The sequence below is a fragment of the Citrus sinensis genome, chromosome 1 (assembly GCF_022201045.2).
Source record: "Citrus sinensis cultivar Valencia sweet orange chromosome 1, DVS_A1.0, whole genome shotgun sequence".
In the NCBI taxonomy this organism is placed as follows: domain Eukaryota; kingdom Viridiplantae; phylum Streptophyta; class Magnoliopsida; order Sapindales; family Rutaceae; genus Citrus; species Citrus sinensis.
In genome coordinates, this window is record NC_068556.1 from 2,924,431 (window position 1) to 2,946,265 (window position 21,835).

General features: G+C 30.4%; 1 protein-coding gene across 4 annotated transcripts; it reads left to right on the forward strand.

Moving 5' to 3' along the window:
* The first annotated feature begins 1,370 nt into the window (after positions 1-1,370).
* Positions 1,371-21,212, forward strand: LOC102623437 (hypothetical protein). Of its 4 annotated transcripts, none has more exons than XM_052442578.1 (12): positions 1,506-1,602; positions 17,524-17,683; positions 18,472-18,672; positions 18,755-18,819; positions 19,244-19,271; positions 19,365-19,447; positions 19,518-19,604; positions 19,706-19,756; positions 19,861-20,082; positions 20,476-20,569; positions 20,679-20,819; positions 20,918-21,212. In XM_052442578.1, exons 2-12 carry the CDS (start codon positions 17,629-17,631, stop codon positions 21,001-21,003), a joined length of 1,113 nt encoding a protein of 370 aa, XP_052298538.1. In that variant the 5' UTR covers positions 1,506-1,602; positions 17,524-17,628; the 3' UTR covers positions 21,004-21,212. The 4 variants fall into 4 exon arrangements, with proteins under 4 accessions (XP_052298532.1, XP_052298538.1, XP_006476094.1 ...); XM_006476031.4 differs by lacking the exon at positions 1,506-1,602 and adding an exon at positions 16,532-17,308; XM_052442572.1 differs by lacking the exon at positions 17,524-17,683 and having other exon boundaries at positions 1,371-1,602.
* Positions 21,213-21,835: the final 623 nt, after the last annotated feature.

The following is a 21,835-nucleotide window of genomic DNA, read 5'->3' on the forward strand; positions in this document are numbered from 1 at the left end:
TGTTGTTTGCACGCTTCATTACAATACACGCCGAGTCAAAATTCTCTTTAATAATATTTCAGCTTTTCCAAGAAAAAGAAATTTAGTTATATTTCCATGATCCGTATATATAGTGCATAAAAAGGAAAAAAAGCAATTTATGTGTTGATATAAGATATATTTTTATGTAACTTGGTAACACCCTTTAGTTAATTTCATATAACAACAATTTAAGAAAAACTTATTTATATTGCATTATGATCGTGGCCATCTTGGTATGTAATGCCGCTATTTAAATGCTTTAAATAATAAAATCATTTGAACTTGTATTTATGTACTGAGCAACACTATTCGATAGACTGCTTTCGTCCCTTTTATTCCAAGTTTTTGTTGTTGACTCTTTAATTTATATGATTTAATGTATTAAAAATAGGAGTGAATAATTATTTAGAGAAAAAAAAAAGATCCATAATTTCAACTCACATGATTGCGAAGAGGATTAAGTTAAGCTACATAATTATAATATTGAATGTGTGTGTGTGTGTGTATATATATATATATATATATATGACACAAATAAATATCTTATTTCTCAATTTGAAGCCTTGTTAAAGTACTAAATATATATTTTTTAAGTATATTAAATCATTTAATATGTAAAGATTATATCGGACCAATAAATTTATATTCGAATTTATAAGACTATTAAAATAATAAAATTTTCCTGACAAATATTTAATCCAATTATATTCCCAAATTTTGAAGTCAGAACCACAGTTAAATCAGGATAGTCCCATTCCGTAGTAAAAAAATTTCTTTTAACATCAAGTGATGTCACTGCAATTCACAACCAACCCCCACGCTCTCTCCTCTTCACTCTATAAAATTTGTAGCTACAGTGATCATTGATTTGCAAAACTACAAACTCCATCTCCTTGAAAAGAATCACTAAAAAAAATTGCCCTTTTGATCTGTTCCCACCACCTTTTTGAAAATTTCCATTTGGCCATTTCTTGTGATTCTTTTTGTTCTTTCAATTCAAAACTCACAAATCTTAACACACAAAAAGTTGATAACTTTCTTGCAAATTCCCTCGTTTTCCCTGCAAATTTTATTCCTTGATTCCGAGACCAATAACAATCACTCATACAAAGATTCAGCGTTTTCATATCATTGCTTTGGTTGGAGTTTTTGTAATTAAACGCATGTGATCTTGGGCTGCTAAAAGAGTTTTTTTTTTTTTTTAATTAATTTGCTGAAGGGTTCCGTAGGATTTGAGAACTGGAATTGTTTTCTTCTATTGTAGAAATTGAAAGCTTTTTTTTAAAAAAAAAAAATTATATGATTCGTGTTTAAAAAAGGTAGGATTTTGAGCTTGTTGAAAAAGGCGGTGAATTTACAAAGTAATGGCAGATTTGGGAGCAAAATGGAAGATCTTGAGATCAGTTATGATGATTTTTGTAAACTTTGCATTAGCTTTTGTATTTGTTAAAGCTGGAAGAGGCTTAAAAATCGAAACTTTTAAGATTCAATGGAACAGAACGACAAGATTCCAATTACCTGCTCAAAGCTGTAAATTTCTTATGGCAGCCCGAAGGATCCGGTTACCACCATGTTTGGCCTGTAAGTTGAACGTTTTCTCAACAGTTTAAGAATACCATGAAAAATGACTCTCGTTGTTGATACTTGATACGGTGAACTATCTTCATATTCATGCGTTCACTAACCCTCTCTTGCTTACACTCTCATAACTAGTGATTTTGTTTCACTAGCAATTATGGATTAAAAACCACAACAACTCAATCCAAAATAAAAAATGCATGTTTATGAAGTTGGTGCACATAGTCTGTATTCCAATTGTTGGGGCTTATGAAATGGCATTATTACAAAGATCTGTAAAATGTTTACTTATCATACTATCTCACTATTCTCACACTCACAAGATAAATGAAAATGAGGGCCACATGCATGTCACATCACTTTGTATGACAACTTTATAATTAAGTAAAACATAATCTTACATGTATGCATGTCACATCACTTTGTATCAAAACTTTGTAACCAAGTAAAAAGTAATAGTGATAACAAGAGAATACTTCTACGCGGGGAATGAGAGATTTATTGAATGAAATGATAGTGATGATGAGCCAAACAAATACTATTGTACGTTTTTAATGCATATTTACTTATTCTCTATCCCAGCACATTCAAAATTACAGTTGAAAATGCTTATTCTAAATGAATGCAATACTTTATTTTGTTTTGTTATTATCAAGTTATGACAATACATTTGAACCATGTTATATTTGTTTGGATTGTGATGGCCGATGGGATGTGACAGATTATCAGAATGGATATAGAAGTTGGAGGCATGGTTAAAGATGGCTCCAAGGCTGGGCCTATGGGTCTCATAACTTCAGGCAAATGTTTGGGCCATTGGGCATGTCATGAATAATTTATATTGTTGGCTATTATTAAATTAAGGACCAAGAATTTATCCAAACAAAACAGAGTTATTATTATTTTACTATTTTAAAAATTGAAAAATATTAAATGATTACAAAAAGTATTGTCTTCTATTATTTTTTTATAATATTTTTATAAAAATATTATTTTATTAATTTTTCGTTATAATTGTTAGTTGACCAGTTAGTTGACTAACAAAATATCAATATTACCCTTCAAGATTAAAAAAAATTACTTAAAGTTTATTCCAGCAAAAAGAAAAATATAAAAATCCACAATGGAATCATTAAGTACACAAATTTAATCCATATATGATACTTCCTGCAAAAAGAAAAGTAAAAAAACCCACAACAATTCCAACCAAAACTTCCTAATACCTACTGAACCTAAATATCCATTATCTAAATAACCATGGTCCAATGGTTGTTATCCATAAAGTAATGCCTAACTAAACAAATTGGCAAGTGACCCATTCTACAATGATCTTCAAGGTTGTGATTGAGTAACACCTGTAGTCACATGAAATTGCATATAAATGAAATTCTATAACCTTGTGTTAAAAAAAAAAATTTCAAAAGCAAAATTTAGTCTTTATTTTTACCTCATGCACTTGTCTTTATGCCTATTTGTCTTGGATTCCTTACATTTGCCGAAGTTTGTGAGGATTCAGTAAAAGCTTGTTGTGTAGATGATTGAGCTCTTTGTCTTAACTGACTACTCTTACCCCGCTCACATATCCGAATCTTTTGACTGCTCTCACCCTTTGGCCATTCTCAACACTTGTGTTCTGTAGATTAAAAGGTTACAGAAAGAGCCTAATAGAAACATAATAATTTTTCACAACATACTTGTTTCAAATATATCATATTCAAATATATTGTACCTTATTCTTTCTTTTCTTTTTTTTTTCCTGGGGGTTGAGATGATTCACCTAATTGTTCTTGAGCTCTCATTCCAATTCTCTGCCAAAAAAATAAAAATATCATAGTTAAAGAATAACGTAGATGCCAAGGCCAAAAACTCATAAACCCAACAAAGCAACATTGACACATACTTGATTTTGTCATGTCCTTGACTTTTTAGCATTGGATGGAGCAAGTTGACAAGTTTTTACCTTATGAGTTGTCAAGTGGCAGAAACTATATCTAATCACAAATGACCTATTAGATTTCACTGGCTCATTTGGCTCCCTTCTTCTAAGCTTTTTAGGTCTGCCAACTTGTCTTCTCTTCACTGGAGGGTTAATTTACCCTCTCTCTCCTGCCTCCTATGTAACTTGATCAGGTATAAGGCGAACCATAATTGAATAAGTGTCTAGGTATACTTGCTTGGTGAAATAATTTGGAATATAATGGTGAACATCGTGACTGCAGTACATAATAGAGGCCATTGCATGCCTACATGGCAGTCCAGATATCTCCCAGTACCCACAGTCACATGTTTTATTTTCAACATCCACAATAAACCATCTCACTGGGGTGCAATTAATGTCTTTAACCTAGAACACAGTATCACCTGATGGTTTTACACTTAGCTTGGATGACTCTTCAGATATTTCATCAATTTATTTCTTAATCCTAGGAGTAAGAATCGAACGCCACAATTGTGCTTCATTTCTCCTCTTTGTAAATCTTTTCATCAACTTGCATCTAATCTCTTCTAACATAGTCAAACAAGTCTTGTCCTGTACTTACCAACCCAACTGTTGAAACACTCAATTGTATTGTTGGTAGCATGGTCTACTTTGGCATTTTTGTCAAATGCCCACCTTGACCACTGATAGTCTTCTAAGTTATCAAACCACTCTCTTGTACTATCTTTAACAGACCTTATTTTGTCCAAAACAGCAAAGAAATCAGTTCGGTTGATGGCCTTACATGCTCTCCAAAACAACTTTTTTTATGCCAAACCAGAAAATTATCCTCTAAAATTGGCATAAATATGTCTCCCACAATGCCTACTGTGAGCAGTAGGCCATGTCTGTTAAAAGAGCAGTTATTAGTCTCTTTTGTCTATCACTCGTAAAAGTAACTTTTCTACCATCATCAAAGTACTCGTGCAAGAGTGACAAGAACCATCCCCAAGACCATTGATCTTCAATCTCATAAATAGCATACGCTAAAGGAAGAATGCCATTATTAGCATCCACACCCACTGCTACCATCAAAATTCCCCCAAATTCACCTCTCAAATGACACCCATCAATACCGATATATGGCCTACACCGATTTAAAAATGCATTTCTCTGAGCAGGTAGTGACACAAAAACCTCTTAAACACAATTTTGCATGGAAAACTCTCTGTGTCACACAAGACTTTGCACTTAGACCCTACATTGTGCTTCTCTACCATTGCCTGGTATTGGAATAATTTTTCATAACCCTTAGAGTGGTCGCCACTTAGTAAAGATTCTGCCTTCTTCTTAGCTCTGTACACTTTTAAGTTATTTGGTGCAACACCATAATTAGTCTTTAAATGGCTCCTAATCTGTGAAATCTTAATTTTAGGGGTTTTATTCACTAATGGTGCGTTTACTTCATAGGAATGAGAATGATGTGGAATGAGAATAGGCTGAGAATTAGAATAGCCTGGAATGAGAATGAGATTTCAATGTTTACTTGACAAAAATAAATGGGAATGAGAATGTGCTAGAATGCCATTGTTGTGTTTACTTGACAAAATAAATGGGAATAATGAATGGAAATGAGAATCAATTTATCAAAATACCCACAGTATTAATAATTAATAAAAATAATTAATTTATCATTATTAACAATATTATTATTATTATTATTATTATTGTTGTTGTTATTATTATTATTATTATTATTATTATTATTATTTTTAATATTATCATTATTAACATTTATTATTATTATTTTTTATTTTTTAGTTATTATTAATTATTGTTATTATTATTTTTATTAATATTATCATTATTAATATTTATTATTATTATATTTTATTAACTTTATTATTTTAGTTATTATTAATTACTATTAATATTATCATTATTAACATTTTTTATTATAATTATTATTAAATTTTATTAACTTTATTATTTTAGTTACTATTAATTATTGTTATTATTATTTTTATTAATATTATCATTATTAACATTTATTATTATTATTATTAAATTTATTATTTTAGTTATTATTAATTACTATTAATATTATCATTATTAACACTTATAATTATAATTATTAAATTTTATTAACTTTATTATTTTAGCTACTATTAATTATTGTTATTAGTATTTTTATTCATATTATCATTATTAACATTTATTATTATTATTATTTTAATTAATATCATTTTTATAATAATATTTATACATATATCTAGATAATGAAAATTACATCATCATCATTATTATTATTATTATTATTATTATTATTATTATTAAATTTTACTAACTTTATTATTTTAGTTATTATTAATTATTGTTATTATTATTATTATTAATATAATAATAATAATAATAACAACACCAACAATAATGATAATATTGTTAATAATGATAAATTAATTATTTTTATCAATTATTAATTTTCTTGAACCAAAAACTTGTTGTGCAAATTTTATTGAATTCGCAAGTGCACGAATCTATTGTAAAATAGATTAATTGTGACAAGTGTCGATCCCACGAGGAGGTGGATTTTAATTATGAGTAGAATTAATTTTTTATAAGGGTGGTTGGATTTGTGGTGAAAGTAACTTACATTATCCTAAAATTTTAGTACACAATGTTCTGCTTCATCATTGGTTCAAACCAATTGTAGTTCTGTTGTTACTTCGATGATTGGCGTTCATATTTTTTCTTGAATTTTAGTACACAATATTTTCTAAATGATTCTCAATCGGTAACATGTGCTGATCTATGGTGGGTATGGGTATGGGTAGTAGAGATAATCATGGATTAGTTTACTCTTGTTCTGCTTTGATTACAAGCATTAAACTAAAATAAGTTTGGTTAGCTAAATGTGTACTTTTAGCATGTATACTTTTAGTGACCAAATTTAAATTTTGTCGCTTACAATATTTATATAAACAAGTTTGGTTAGCCAAACATCTACTTTTAGCGTGTAGAACTGCATGTAGAAATTGATTCATTTATAGTTGATCGCATAGTAACACTCTAAAGGTATTCTTGCACAATTGCCTCTGTCTGAAGGTAATATTCTTGAATTTGGAGATGATATGGGTGACGTAGAACGAATGATTGATGGATTTTTGGCAGATACTCACCCACAGCTGAGCTTGACCGGTGATGAAAACTAGAAAGTATCGAAGTAGGGTAGAACAATAGATAGAAAATGATTCATTTTTTTTGCATAGTATAGATGTGTTCCAGTGAGTCTGTGAGAAAACAAAGCTGGTTATAAAGCTAATAGAAAGATTTATTTTTGTGAACTCGTTATCACGCTGTTACAACATTTCTATATAAACACACTAAAAAATACGTGAAATAAATTAATTAAAAATTAAAATAAATTAATACAATAAATGAAAAATTACAAAGAAAAGTAATTTGAAAATTAAATTACATAATTTTAAAGAAGAGAAAAATGAAAAGAAATTTCTTACCTCAAAATGCAGATTCAATTTTTTTTCTCTTTTTTAATAAGAAAAAAAATTACAAGAAAAAAATTAAAAGAAATTATTTATAAAAATTAATTCTACGAATTAAAATAACTTATCTCCCCGGCAACGGCGCCAAAAACTTGTTGTTCAAATTTTATTGAACTCGCAAGTGCACGAATCTATTGTAGAACAGATTAATAGTGACGAGTGTCGATCCCACGAGAAGGTGAATTTTCATTATGAGTAGAATTAATTTTCTATGAGGGTGGTTGGATTTGTGGTGATTATCCTAAAATATTTGTATGCAGGTGTTGAGCTTCATCTGAAGCCAAAGTATGTTATGGCTCTGGTTTTAATTTATTTTCAGTTTATTTCACATTGAATTTTTAATTATAAATTAATATGGTTTGTTTTGGTGTAAGCATTTTATATATACATATAGATTTTTTTGCATAAGTTAGTGTGGTTTTCAACACACACTGTGCTACAGTTAAGCTTAAATAGCTGCCTGCATTATTTTTACTTGTTACTTTTAATATTTGTATGCAGAAACTTCTGGTTTTGGAGCCCCTGTTAATACCTTTTCTTTTCTATTCAGGAAGGAATTTGAAGCAGCAAGAGCAAAGGAAACAGAGGAATTTGAGAAATCTCGTCCGGCCGTGGGTTCAAATCGCAAGAACAACTCAAATGCAGAAGCAGAGTAATTAATGCTCCTCTTTAAATTTTGTGAATTCCTTGTCCCATGTGATTATGACATAGTTGTTCTTCTTTATATGATAACAACTATCCAAAAAGCTTCATTGTTGCATTCACACTGAAGAACAAGTCAGCTGGGGGTTCTGAAGAAAAAAATGGCTCTCTCAAGTGAGTCTGTGAGAAAACAAAGTTGGTTATAAAATTAATAGAAAGATTTATTTTTGTGAACTCGTTATCACGCTGTTACAACATTTCTATAAAAACACACAAAAAATACGTGAAATAAATTAATTAAAAATTAAAATAAATTAATACGATAAACAAAAAATTACAAAGAAAAATAATTTAAAAATTAAATTACAGAATTTTAAAGAAGAGAAAAAGAAAATAAATTTTTTACCTCAAAATGCAGATTCAATTTTTTTCTCTTTTTTTTTAATAAGAAAAACAATGACAAGAAAAAAAATTAAAAGAAATTATTTATAAAAATTAATTCTACGAATTAAAATAACTTACCTCCCCGGCAACGGCGCCAAAAACTTATTGTGCAAATTTTATTGAATTCGCAAGTGTACGAATCTATTGTAGAATCGATTAATGGTGACGAGTGTCGATCACACGAGGATGTGGATTTTAATTATGAGTATAATTAATTTTCTATGAGGGTGGTTGGATTTGTGGTGAAAGTAACTTAAATTATCCTAAAATTTTAGTACACAATGTTCTGCTTCATCATTGGTTCAAACCAATTGCAGTTCTGTTGTTACTTCAATGATTGACGTTCATATTTTTTCTTGAATTTTAGTACACAATGTTTTCTAAATGATTCTCAATCGGTAACATGTGCTGATCTATGGTGGGTATGGGTAGTAGAGATAATCAGGGATTAGTTTCCTCTTGTTTTGCTTTGATTACAAGCATTAAACTTAAATAAGTTTGGTTAGCTAAATATGTACTTTTAACATGTATACTTTTAGTGACCAAATTTAAATTTTGTTGCTTACAATATTTATATAAACAAGTAACATGTATACTTTTGTTGTTCGTGTTAAGGTGTTACACATTACCCGTTCAAGCTATCATAAATCCTACCTTAGTTAGCAAAATGTGTACTTTTCGCGACGAAAATTAAGTTTTATTGCTAAATGAGATCCAATTATCTTCCAACAGTTTCAAGGTACCATTAATTTTTTTTTTTTGTGATGTTAAATTTTGTTTATCCCTTTACTTTCTTTTTTTATTTACAGTTTATTTATAACTTTATGTACTTTGACATTTTAAAATGTAATTTTATTTTATTTAATATTATTTACTTTTTTATTTACATTTATTTATAAATTTATGTGTCTTGGCTATTGACTTTCTAAATTGTAATTTTATTTCATTTAACATTTTAAAAGAATACAAATAATAATAAGCTCATGACTAAGTAATATTAAAAAATATTTATTTTGAATAAAATAAAAAATATTAAAATTTATTCTTTTAAATAAAATAAATAATATTAATTAAAAATAATGTTTATTTTTTAATGCTTACTACTAATTATTTTATTTTATTTATTTTTTTAGTTTTTTGAAAGATAAAATATGATAATAAACCTATGACTAAATAATATTAAATAAAATTAGAATAAATATTATTAAATATTATTAAATTTTAATAAAATAAATGGTATTAAAATTTTATTCTTTTAAATAAAATATATAATATTAAAATAAATTTTATTTTTTAAGACTCACTACTAATTAAACAACGTAACTTTAAAACAATCCAAACTTATGTGCTAAAAATTTTAACTCTTTAACTTTTTTTAGTTTTTGATAAATATCGTGGAGCATAATATTAATGTTCAAATAAATAAATCTCTACCATTGAAACTATCTCTTCATTAAATCCAATGGTCAAGAATTGAAATCACAAGAAAAAAAAAAAAAGTCCCACTAAATGTACACTTTCTAGTGACGGCATTTGTACTTCGTCAATAAAAAATATGAAAATTTAAAAAAATTTGGCGGATTAGTTTCTACTAAAATTTTATATCTTAAGGGACGAAACTAAAATTTACCGCTAAATGGGTACTTTTAGCGACAAAAATTATATTTCACACTAAATGTGTACTTTTAGCAAAGAAATTTGTATTTCATCACAAAAAAATGTGAAATTTTAAAAAAATTTGGTAGATTATTTTCTATCAAAATTAAGTTTTTGCAACGAACTTTAAAATTCGCCACCAAAATCTCTAGTACCCCATTTATATACCATTTACTCTTTTTTTCATTTGTTCATTTTTTCTTTCTCTCATTCCTTACTTTTATTTTTTAATTCTCTCATCTCTGAATATATAATTCTTATTTTCTAATTTAATTGCTACTTCTTTTTCTTTTATTTTTAAGATAGAGTAATTTTTTTCGTTTTTACTAACCTTATTTATTACAACTTATATTATTATTATTATGTCTATGTTTAGTATGTTAACTAATTATTGTTATTTATTTGTAAGGAATATTAGAGACCAATTACATGAAGAAAAGTAGAAAACTAAGAATTTTATATTCATTTGTAACAATTTTCTTCTAAAAAAATAGATATTGAATTTGGTAATTATTTTTGTATCTTTCATCAATAATAATAATTTTTTATATTAATTAATTCTCTTTTTATCATAATGGTTTAATTGTCATTGTAATTTGGTGTTAAAAATGATAATATTTTAACAATAGTAATAATAATTAAATGATAGAAAAATGATACCTTTTGGCGACGAAATAAAAGAACGTGAAATTAATTCTCTTATTATTCGTCATTAAAAGTACATTTAGCGACCACAAATTACTCGTTGCCAAAAGTGCACAATTAGCGACTTAATATTATTTGTCACTAAAAGTACACATTTAATGATGAAATATTATTTGCCGTTAAAAGAACTTTTAACGAAAAAATCAATTTTGTTGCTAAATTCGACGTCAAAGATCTAATGTGATGCTCCTATTACGAGGAAATGGCGATCATGGCTGGAATCTTTCTTGTCTTTACTTCGATTCGTCTTGAATCGCACTAAGAAAAGGGTGTTGCCCTGTATTAGGAGTTGAGACGTGCCGAAAAGGGGTGTTCCATGTACCTGATTCAATACAACTATCTAGCCCTATTATTGAAGCTTTGAATTACTTTTACAGGAAATGGGTGTTCCATGCTCCACACTCGCTTATCCTAGTTCATCTCTACTCCTCAAGGGCAAAATGGAGTTACTGCTTTTATTGGGATTGCGGCTCAACTAACACACAAGATCTTACTGCTATTGTATCGCGACTCAAGAACTGGTTTGCTCTAGCAGCGAGGGATTAGTCTAAGCTACGAACTAGGCATCGAAGGAGGTTTGACAAGCAACTACTATAGAGGGCGCGCTCTAATTCTAATTGTTGTCTTCTTTATTCTTTCCATTTCATAGTTATGGCCTAGGTTTCATTTTCTCGCAAGCTCGCCCTTAGCCCTTGCCTAGACATTATGTTGATACTAGATTAAGTGCACTATTCAACCACTTTGCTCTCACTCTTACGTCGAATCTTGGGCATGCCATTTGGTTTCCCATCTTAAGCGCACTCTAAAGATGGCCAACAGGCCGGGCAACATGTGGTACGGCACGGCACGCACGTGCATATGGATTAAATTGAGCTTAGAATTTTAGATGCATGGGCCTTAAAAGCACGGCACAATTAGAGATTGGTTAAAACACGACGCAAAAAGACACATAATAAGCATGCTTTATTAGTAGGCTAGCGCATGGCCCGTGGGCCATCAATAGTATGTGAGCCTAAGTATATTAAAGTAACACCAACAATCATCGTTTTTTTTTTAATGGTTTTTCCACTTCTCACAGCTGCTCTTTCCACACTTTCGGATATGTAGTGCCAAATCATTGCCCGTTTCCTTATTTATTTTTAATGAAAAGTAAAAATAAAATGTTATGATTTTACAAATATTTTGAAATTAAAATTTTTAATATATTTTTATTAGCAATAGGCTTTTTAAAATTAATTTAAGTCTTAGTTTAATAAAAAAAATATTTTAATTATTTTATTTTTATAATTTATTAAATGAATAAATGATATCGTGATTTTAATAAATAAAATTATAAATATCATGATTTTATAAATGATAAATCTAAACTATTACGACAATAACATTTCATTTATGAAATCATAACTTAGCTAAAGGAGATATATTTCATTTATGAATGAAATATTTTTTATGATAAATTAAAAGTTGTATTTTCATTCAATGGAGTTCAAGTGCAAGTACAATATTAATAGTTCAAATAAAATTATGTGTAATTTGCATCACTACAGTTAACAATACATCCCAGCTAGGTTGGCACCTACTGAATTATCTATCATTCGCAAATTCACAATATTTCTACTAGTAAATTTGTTCGAAGGAGTTATAAAGAAAGGTATATGGAGGTGATTTCAATGTCCACTACTGTGCATATTCTGGATCCACTTCCCTTTAATCGACATCCAAACTCTTAATTTGTTTCATTAAAACATTTTGACAATCTTGTTGCACTTGGCTTTCAGTATCTTCTCAATCTTTCAAGTACATCAAAGAATCTAATGTCGCTGATGATAATTTTGACCGATGTTCATCTGGCTGCTTTTTTAGGTCCATAAAAAGGAAGTCCATGCACATGAAACCAAGTTCAAGAGAGGCCGTGTCCAACAATGAATTTTGGCAAACCCTATAATCACTGTTTTAACTAATGTGGAACTCAAGGGTCGGCAACGGGTCGCTTCCGATACCGAACAGAAATAACCCAATAAAGTATATATATAACCAATATCCATCAATTTAAAAAAAAAAGGCAACACAAACATATATATAACCAATATCCAGTATTACACTTTTGATGTTAATCATCTCATAATCTCATTCTTTAACAAGAATCCGAAGCCGGCTTGCTGAGTTGGACAAACACAAGCCCTTTTACATCTTCATTTTAATATTTGTTAAAATGCATAGTATTTTTTTATTATATATATTTCCCTTAAATAAATTGAATCAAAATTTGGGAAGGGTAACAGTCTAATAGAATGATTGGCTCTCCTTCAATTATATTTAACCATGTGTTAGTGTCAACTGATGGAGTGACGGGTCCCCACTCCCCAATACGGCCATGGCCATGGCTAGGGATGTCAATTGTACCCGCAAACCCGCAAACCCACCCAAACCCACCCGCCAAAACCCGCCCATTGCGGATAATTTTACCCGTTGCGGGCGGGTTTAGTATTATAAATTAAAACCCGCACATGGATGCGGGTGGATTTGGTATTAACCTTATATCCTGTGGATACCCGCATGGATATCCACCAAACCCGCATTATTTTTTTCAAATATTTTTAATTTAATTTTAATCTAAAAATGTATAAAGAAAATAATGTCATTAATCAAATTACCAAATAGCCAAAGGCTCAAAGTTGTGTATGTGTGTATGTGACCCATCTCCTATTCTAAAGTCATAACCTAAAGAAAACTAAAGGCATTTCCCTTCGAATTAGTATTTGAAAATATTAATTTTAATTATTATTATAGGCATTGTGTTGGATGGGTGCTTATGATGGTGAATGAAATGAATATCTTCTCTTGGAGCTTATTTTAAATGATAATATGAAATGTAATTATTATTTTTAGATACTAGTTTGTGTTTTTTAAATAGATTTGTGTAATTTATACTTAAATTTGAGAATTTGTGTTGAATTGATGAGGATATTTTAATTTTTCATTTACATTGTTTAAATATAAAATTGAGTATGTTATATGGAATTTGAGGTTATTATTATAAATTTATATATTAAACATTTGTGATTTTAAATACGGAAACTCGTAAAAAATCCGCTGGATACCATTGCGGGTTTGGTAATTATTAAAACCCGCTGCGAATGGGTTTTTTTAAAAAAATTAAAACCCGCTGTGGATTGCGGGCGGATTTAATAATTTAAATTTTATGAGGGTTTTTGTTTGGTAATGACAAACCCGCTGCGGGCGGTGTCTATTGCCATCCCTAGTCATGGCTTCGATAACGGCATGAATCTGACAGGAATCTTGGGTGGGGACCATTGAATGACCGATGCACGTCAAAGAAAAATCAAATCGATCTCAGCCGTTCATCTCTAAAGCATAAACAAATAATTCATCCGCTTTATTGCGGGATGGGGTTGCCACCTCTTGCAAACGTGTAATTATAAATGTAGAAGAAACAAAAACGGGAAAAAAAAATTATAGGTACATCTAAATTCATTGTTATGTATATAGATCATTCTATTAACAATTTGTTCGATAGATTAACATTTTTTTTCTATTTTTTGTTACTCACTGCTTAATAGTTACATATATGTTATGTATATAGATACAAAATTCATGTGTAATATTTCTATTTAAGTATCAGAACAAATCTAATCAAAGAACCACTTAAAAAAACCGGTTTCATTTGCATGCTATACCAGAAGCCTATGTAAAAGTATAAAAGATTTTCTTTCGGGCCTAAATTTATTTCATACATTAAACTAAATAAAATAATAACTTATTGGGTGTTTGATGAAGTAGTTGTGCGTTGAGTCTTTGGATTGCGTAACGTGACATGTTTTGCAAAGAAATAAATAAGGAAAATGATAACATTCGTGAAAGCATTCTCCATGCAGCCTTCATATGTACTATTTCTGTTCTCAACGTGAAAGTCGCTGAAGATGATTTAATTCCAGTAATATAATTATACTGCCACTTGATGAAATGATGACGAGATGAAGTAAAATAAGAATCAGAAACACTGAAACAGCATGATCTGTTGCCAATTGTGCAAAATCCTTTTGAGTGAGTCCGGTTTGGTGAGGTTACAGATTAAAATAATGTCTCTTGCCCTTTTTTTTTTCTCTTTCTTTATATTTGAAAAGAAATGTAGTTAATGTCAGATTAAAATCCGACATTTATACAGAAACAAGAAACAGCTGTCACTTCTGAAACCTATTTTCAAAAAAAAATATTTTCAGACATTAACAATAAATACTTTAAAAACTAGTTCGTATCAACTATTCGTTGACAAATTATTGGATAATTTTTAAAAACCTCTCCTGAGGTTTTGGCTTGTTACAAATAGATAGTAAAAATTTATTTATTTGTAAAAAATTTCTTACCGTCAGTTAATTTTAACATTGACCGTTAGTTGACTGTGCAAAAATAATATTACCTTTAACAACAATTTGTAGACGGAAATAACTAAAAAAAAATTAAAATTATTGACGCGAAAAGCACAAACCCTATTTTTTGACAATTTTATTCTTGTCAATTCCAAAGATTTACAATATCATAGGTAAAGATTATAATTATTTCATTTTCAAGTTTTTAATTTTATCTTTTTTGTAGAAACTTTAAGAAAATATCAATAATTTAAAGATGATTTTTTTAAATTTTTAATTTTATCTTTCTTGTAAAAACTTTAAGAAAATATCAATAATTTAAAAAAGGTAAAATAGTCAATAATTTTAATTTTTTTTAGTTATTTCCGTTTACAAATTATTATTAAGGGTAATATTGTCTTTGCATAGTCAACTAACGGTCAATGTTAAAGTTAACTGACAGTAGGGGATTTTTTACAAATAAACAAATTTTCACCATCTACTTACAACAAGTCCAAACCTCAAGGGATATTTTTAAAAATTACCCACAAATTATTTCGGTGGTTGCTTGCACTATTTTTTGGATTTAGGGTATGCGAGAGCTGCCAAATGATTGTGACCAAAACAAACCCAACAAGGAGGAACAAAAGTGCATCACGTCTGTGTCAGAATCCTCTTCGCGCCGCTTATTAATGTTCGTAGTTTTATCACGTGATTAGTGAACCCGATTTGTTGTTTGTACGCTTCATTACAAAACACGCCGAGTCAAAATTCTCTTTAATAATATTTCAGCGAAAAAGAAATTTAGTTAGCCTATTACGTCGGAGTTCATTTTATAATAGAGCACAAATTTTAACCACATGTTTTATTTATTATAATTTTAATTATGTGATTATAAAAAATATTTTATTTTAAAAGGTTCTAACATAATTAGACCCATTTAATTATATTATTATGATCCGTATATATAATTGATAAAAAAAATATAATTTAAGAATTGATATAAGATATATTATTATGTAACTTAGTAACATCCTTTAGTTAATTTCATATAACAACAATTTAAGATAAACTTATTTATATTGCATTATGATCGGGGCCATCTTGGTATGTAATGCCGTTATTTAAATGCTTTAAATAATAAAATCATTTGAACTTGTATCTATGTACTGCGCAACACTATTTGATAGACTGCTTCGTCCCTTCTATTCCAAGTTTTTGTTGTTGACTCTTTAATTTATATGATTTAATGTATTAAAAATAGGAGTGAATAATTATTTAGAGAAAAAAAGAGATCCATAATTTCAATTCACATGATTAGGAAGAGGATTAAGTTAAGCTACATAATTAAAATATTGAATGTGTGTGTGTGTATATATATATATGACACAAATAAATATCTTATTTCCTTGCTAAAGTACCACGTATATATATTTTTTAATATATTAAATCATTTAATATGTAAAAATTATATCAAACCTAATAATTTATATTTAAATTTATAAGACTATTAAAACAATAAATTTTTTCTTATAAATATATAATGCAATTACATTTTTTAATTTTAAAGTCAGAACCATAGTTAAATCAAAATAGCCCGACGTAAAAAAAAAATTCTTTTAACATCAAGTGATGTCACTGCAATTCACAACCAACCCCCACGCTCTCTCCTCTTCACTCTATAAAATTTGTAGCTACAGTGATCATTGATTTGCAAAACTACAACTCCATCTCCTTAAAAAGCATCACTAAAAAAATTGCCCTTTTGATCTGTTCCCACCACCTTTTTGAAAATTTCCATTTGGCCATTTCTTGTGATTCTTTTTGATCTTTCAATTCAAAACTCAAAAATCTTAACACAAAAAGTTGATAACTTTCTTGCAAATTCCCTCGTTTTCCCTGCAAATTTTATTCCTTTATTCCCAGACCAATAACAATCACTCATACAAAGATTCAGCGTTTTCATATCATTGCTTTGGTTGGAATTTTTGCAATTAAACGCATGTGATCTTGGGCTGCTAAAAGAGTTTTTTTTTAATTAATTTGCTGAAGGGTTCTGTAGGATTTGAGAACTGGAATTGTTTTCTTCTATTGTAGAAATTGAAAGTTTTTTTTAAAAAAAAAAAAAATTGTATGATTCGTGTTTAAAAAAGGTGGGATTTTGAGCTTGTTGAAAAACGCGGTGAATTTACAAAGTAATGGCAGATTTGGGAGCAAAATGGAAGATCTTGAGATCAGTTATGATGATTTTTTTAAACTTTGCATTAGCTTTTGTATGTGTTAAAGCTGAAAGAGGCTTAAAAATCGAAACTTTAAGATTCAATGGAACAGAACGACAAGATTCCAATTACCTGCTCAAAGCTGTAAATTTCTTATGGCAGCCCGAAGGATCCGGTTACCACCATGTTTGGCCTGTAAGTTGAACGTTTTCTCAACAGTTTTTTATTTTCCAGTAGATGTTTCAATGATTGTGTGTATTTAATCTTTACTTAAAAACTAAGAGTGTCAATTATCATGTTGTTTGAATTAATTGTTTTTATAGGCAGTGGTTCTGTACATTTGATGTGCATTAAAAAAAAATTATTAACTTATTTGTTAAAATAAAAGTCAACTGTGGATATTTTGACAGGAACTGAAATTTGGGTGGGAAATTGTTTTGGGTACCATTATTGGATTCTTTGGAGCAGCATTTGGAAGTGTAGGTGGCGTTGGCGGCGGCGGTATTTTTGTTCCTATGCTTAGCCTAATTATTGGGTTTGACCCAAAATCAGCCACAGCTATATCAAAATGTAAGAGACAGTGAATCTCTTTTAGTAGAAATTCTTATAAGGAAAAAAGGTGGGAAAAAAATGGAAGGAAAGGGAAGTAATGTGGTTGAAATAAACTATTAGTTTGATTCAATGATGGTGATATGCTAAAAGTAGAGACTAAAAAGTTGAGAAAGAAAAATCAATAGATTATTTGACATCGCCCAAAGTTCATTTTCCATGGAAGTAAAGGCTGTTTATAAAATTTTTAAAACCATTTGAATTTTTTTTTTTTAACATTTTTCAAACTTCAAACTTTCAAAGGATGCTTTGGCAGCTTCATATTTTATTTTTTAAGTATAAATAAAAGCGAATTTGCTTTATTCCATTTTTGGTAAATCTGAATCTTGATTCTATTTTTGGTCAATCTGAATCTTGAGTGTAATGTTTTTGAGCATGGAAATTTAATTAAGCTCATTTGTCCGAACTGGGGTTTTCTTTAAAGGTTATCCCTCAGTTAATGCAAGACGGAAAACCATCTTTTGGTGATCTGAAATTGTTGATACTTTTACACTTTTACCATTCTGTAAATTTGGTTATACTGGACTCAGAATGAGAAATTGCCACATTTTCATTGTGTCAAATTTCTGGGTGAAACATTTAGGCAGTCAGTTAATATGCTATGAGTTACCATTTGCCTAGAAATATTCACTTGTCACTTTGAAGTAGTGAAATTTTACGCTTGGATATGTGCAGAAATTCAGGAGTCGCTTTTTAGCAGATTCTCAAACCATGTTTGCTTATCTTTTTCCCTTTTGGCTTTGTTTCAGGTATGATTATGGGTGCAGCGGTCTCAACGGTTTACTACAACCTTAAGTTGAGGCACCCGACGCTTGATATGCCCATCATTGACTATGATTTGGCACTGCTTATTCAACCGATGCTTATGCTGGGAATTAGTATAGGTGTTGCATTCAATGTGATATTTGCTGACTGGATGGTCACAGTTCTACTCATTGTTCTCTTTATAGGTAATTACTAGTAGAACTGTGGTTGCCCTTGCTGAGCATTCTGCTTTTCTAACTGCTTCTGTCGATTGTGTGTGGTATATAGGCACTTCAACCAAGGCATTCTTGAAAGGAGTCGAGACATGGAAAAGAGAAACCATTTTGAAAAAGGTAATCCCTTAAACTTATGTGGACATTTTGCATAGAGTTCAAGGCCGTATGCACTTGTTTTGTATACACTGGATAATTCCACCGTGAGAGAATTAATGATCTCTGTTGTGGCTTATTGAAATAAACCTTCTCTGTTGCATTTTGGAGAAAGTTGAAGGATTGCAACATGTCATTTCAGTTAAAAAGAATAGAGAGTCATAACTCTGAATTTTTGGGATGAAGTCCCTCCTAATGTTTGTTTTATGCCTTCGCATTCTCTAATTTAACAAGAACAACCAATTTTTTTTTAAAAAAAAGAATTTGAAGAAGAAAAAGTAGAAGAAGAAACAAAAGGAAAAAGGACCATGTTCAAAGTCCCACTGTAATGTATGCGTTTATATTTTGAAAAATGATTTTAACTGTTTGACCTTGCTGTGAATTTTAGGAGGCCGCTAGGTGTTTGGGATCTAATGGTAAGTTTATTTTATTGTATTTGAGACCTTATATATTTTTGTGTATGCATCTTCCTTCTTAATTCAGTCTCCATACATTTTCCATTGTTTCAGGGGCTGGTGCTGGTGAGGTGGAATATAAGTCTCTTCCGAGCGGCCCCAGAAGTGGTCCTCAGAAGGATGCCATGGAACCAGAAGTGTGTATACTCTAATCTGCTATAATGAGATCCTAACATTCATGGGACTAATTTAATTTGATAATCGCAGGTCACCATTTTGGAGAATATTAATTGGAAGGAACTTGGGCTTCTTGTATTTGTTTGGGTTGCATTCCTCGGACTGCAGATTGCCAAGGTTTTGTTTCTTATGCTGATTCTAATTGTCAAAGTGTTTAGTCCAATCTCTATTAATGCACTATCCAGGGCTAACTGAAGAACTATGACTTTTGGCAACAGAATCATACAGCTTCTTGTTCGATAGTGTACTGGGTATTGGACTTGTTGCAGGTACATTCTATTGGCATTACCAGAGTTGTTTCTTTTTTTCATGTTTCCTTGTGCATTCATAACAGCTAAGCTTGGTTATCATCGACTTTGGTTATATTGTGCAGATCCCAGTTTCTCTTGTGGTATCTCTGTACGAGGCTATTAGCCTGTACAAGGGTAGAAGAGTAATAGCATCCAAGGGAGATGATGGAAAAAGTTTCAGAGTGTTCCAGCTTGTTAGCTATTGTGCCTTTGGAGTGTTGGCCGGCATTGTTGGTGGGCTGCTTGGACTAGGTGGCGGATTTATCATGGGTCCACTATTTTTGGAGCTGGGAGTCCCACCTCAGGTGAGTGTTTTTGTTTCCCTTCAGATTTGTGGGAGCAAAGGAATTGGTTTTGTAAGTTTAAGAGTAAAACCAGTTCATAAAACACACTGACCAATGTCTATGAATTATAAAATCATGATGGCTACACTTCATAATAACCTTTGTTGTTCAAGGGAGAAAATCGTATACATTAGCATTTAGCAGTTCAATTTATTGCCAAAAAAATCTGCGCTATACAGAAACCGACAAGAGCACCTGCGCATAATGACATGTCTGATTATGCAAAAATGTGCTAGGAAGATAGAAAGGCAGAAATAAAGGCAAAGAAAATTATGTTGGCATGTCCGTCTTGTCTTTGAGTCAAACCATTGCTAATTTAATGTGGTTATAACCCTGTTGATGACTTATGTGCAGGTCTCTAGCGCTACTGCCACCTTTGCAATGACCTTCTCCTCATCTATGTCAGTTGTAGAATATTACCTTCTGAAACGTTTTCCTGTTCCTTATGGTAACCATGGCCACCTGACTCCAATAACTTTCTCTAGATTGTTCTGTTATTTTTAATCATCATTCAATAACCCATCTAAATATTTGTGGACTTTTTTCTTTACTGGCAGCTCTATACTTTGTTGCTGTGGCAACCATTGCTGCTTTCGTTGGGCAACATGTTGTGAGGAAGCTGATTATTTTATTAGGAAGGGCATCACTCATCATCTTCATTTTGGCTTTTATGATATTTGTTAGCGCGATATCCCTAGGTTAGTGTTGATATTCCTGTTATCAGGCTGGATGTGTAGTTGTGTAGGCTCTAATTACTTTACAAATTCTAAAAGTTTTGTTTCCTTGTGGTTGATAGGTGGAGTAGGCATATCAAACATGATTGGGAAGTTTCATCGGCATGAATACATGGGATTCGAGAACCTCTGCAAGTACGACAGATAATTGCCCTGTCTCTTTTATTGTTTCATTTCCTGTAAAAAAATTCATTGGTGTCCTAATCACTCTCTAAGGCTAGATGTTTGTCTCCTGCTAAAGTGATCAGAGATGATTACTAATCTCAATTAATTTTTGTTAGTCAATCATTTGCAAAATACTTCTACCCGAGTGTTTCAGTGCATATGATTAAATGCTCGATATTACAACTTCGATCATTTTTTTCTCTTTTTGGCACAAATGCGTGACTCATCCTTATATTTGGAGACCTTAGCATGATCAAAGTGCAGCAACACAAAAGATTCCATTAATCTCGGCTACATTTGTACAATGTTTTATGTGGAGGGGGTTCTGTGGTAACAAAGTTTTGTATTAATCAGCTACTTATGGCATGTCATTAGGGTTCATTTTCTCGTTCACCACCATAAGTGACTTCCATTCCATCATTTTATTGCTACAATTTACCATTTACCTCCTCAACTCTCTTGCTTGTTCTGTTATTGATCCTGTTAATGGTGTCACAGACATCCGTGCTGAATATCAATGACTACCCATTTTAAGATGCTGTTAATAAAATGGTTCTAAAATGAGACTAGTCGTTTCAAGATTTTGGTTCAATGGGGTTTGTATTGGAGAAGCAACAAACTTGATGATGCCACATTATAAAAACTGAAAAGTTTAAGAGGCCTAAAATGGCTAAATTTCATTGAACACCCTAAAGTTCCATGGAATTTTTTTTTCCCGTCATCTACCTTAAAATAGGCTTTGCCCTCATTGACTGATCCCTTCTATTCTATTAACTTGGCTATCAAAAAATTGATATAGTTGGGAACTTGGGATA

Coding starts and splice junctions, on each gene's coding strand:
- LOC102623437 (XM_006476031.4), top strand. CDS start 17,093: ATGGCAGATTTGGGAGCAAAATGGAAGATCTTGAGATCAGTTATGATG. Junction 17,684..18,471: donor AGCCACAGCTATATCAAAAT/GTAAGAGACAGT, acceptor GCTTTGTTTCAG/GTATGATTATGGGTGCAGCG. Junction 19,757..19,860: donor GGGTATTGGACTTGTTGCAG/GTACATTCTATT, acceptor TATATTGTGCAG/ATCCCAGTTTCTCTTGTGGT.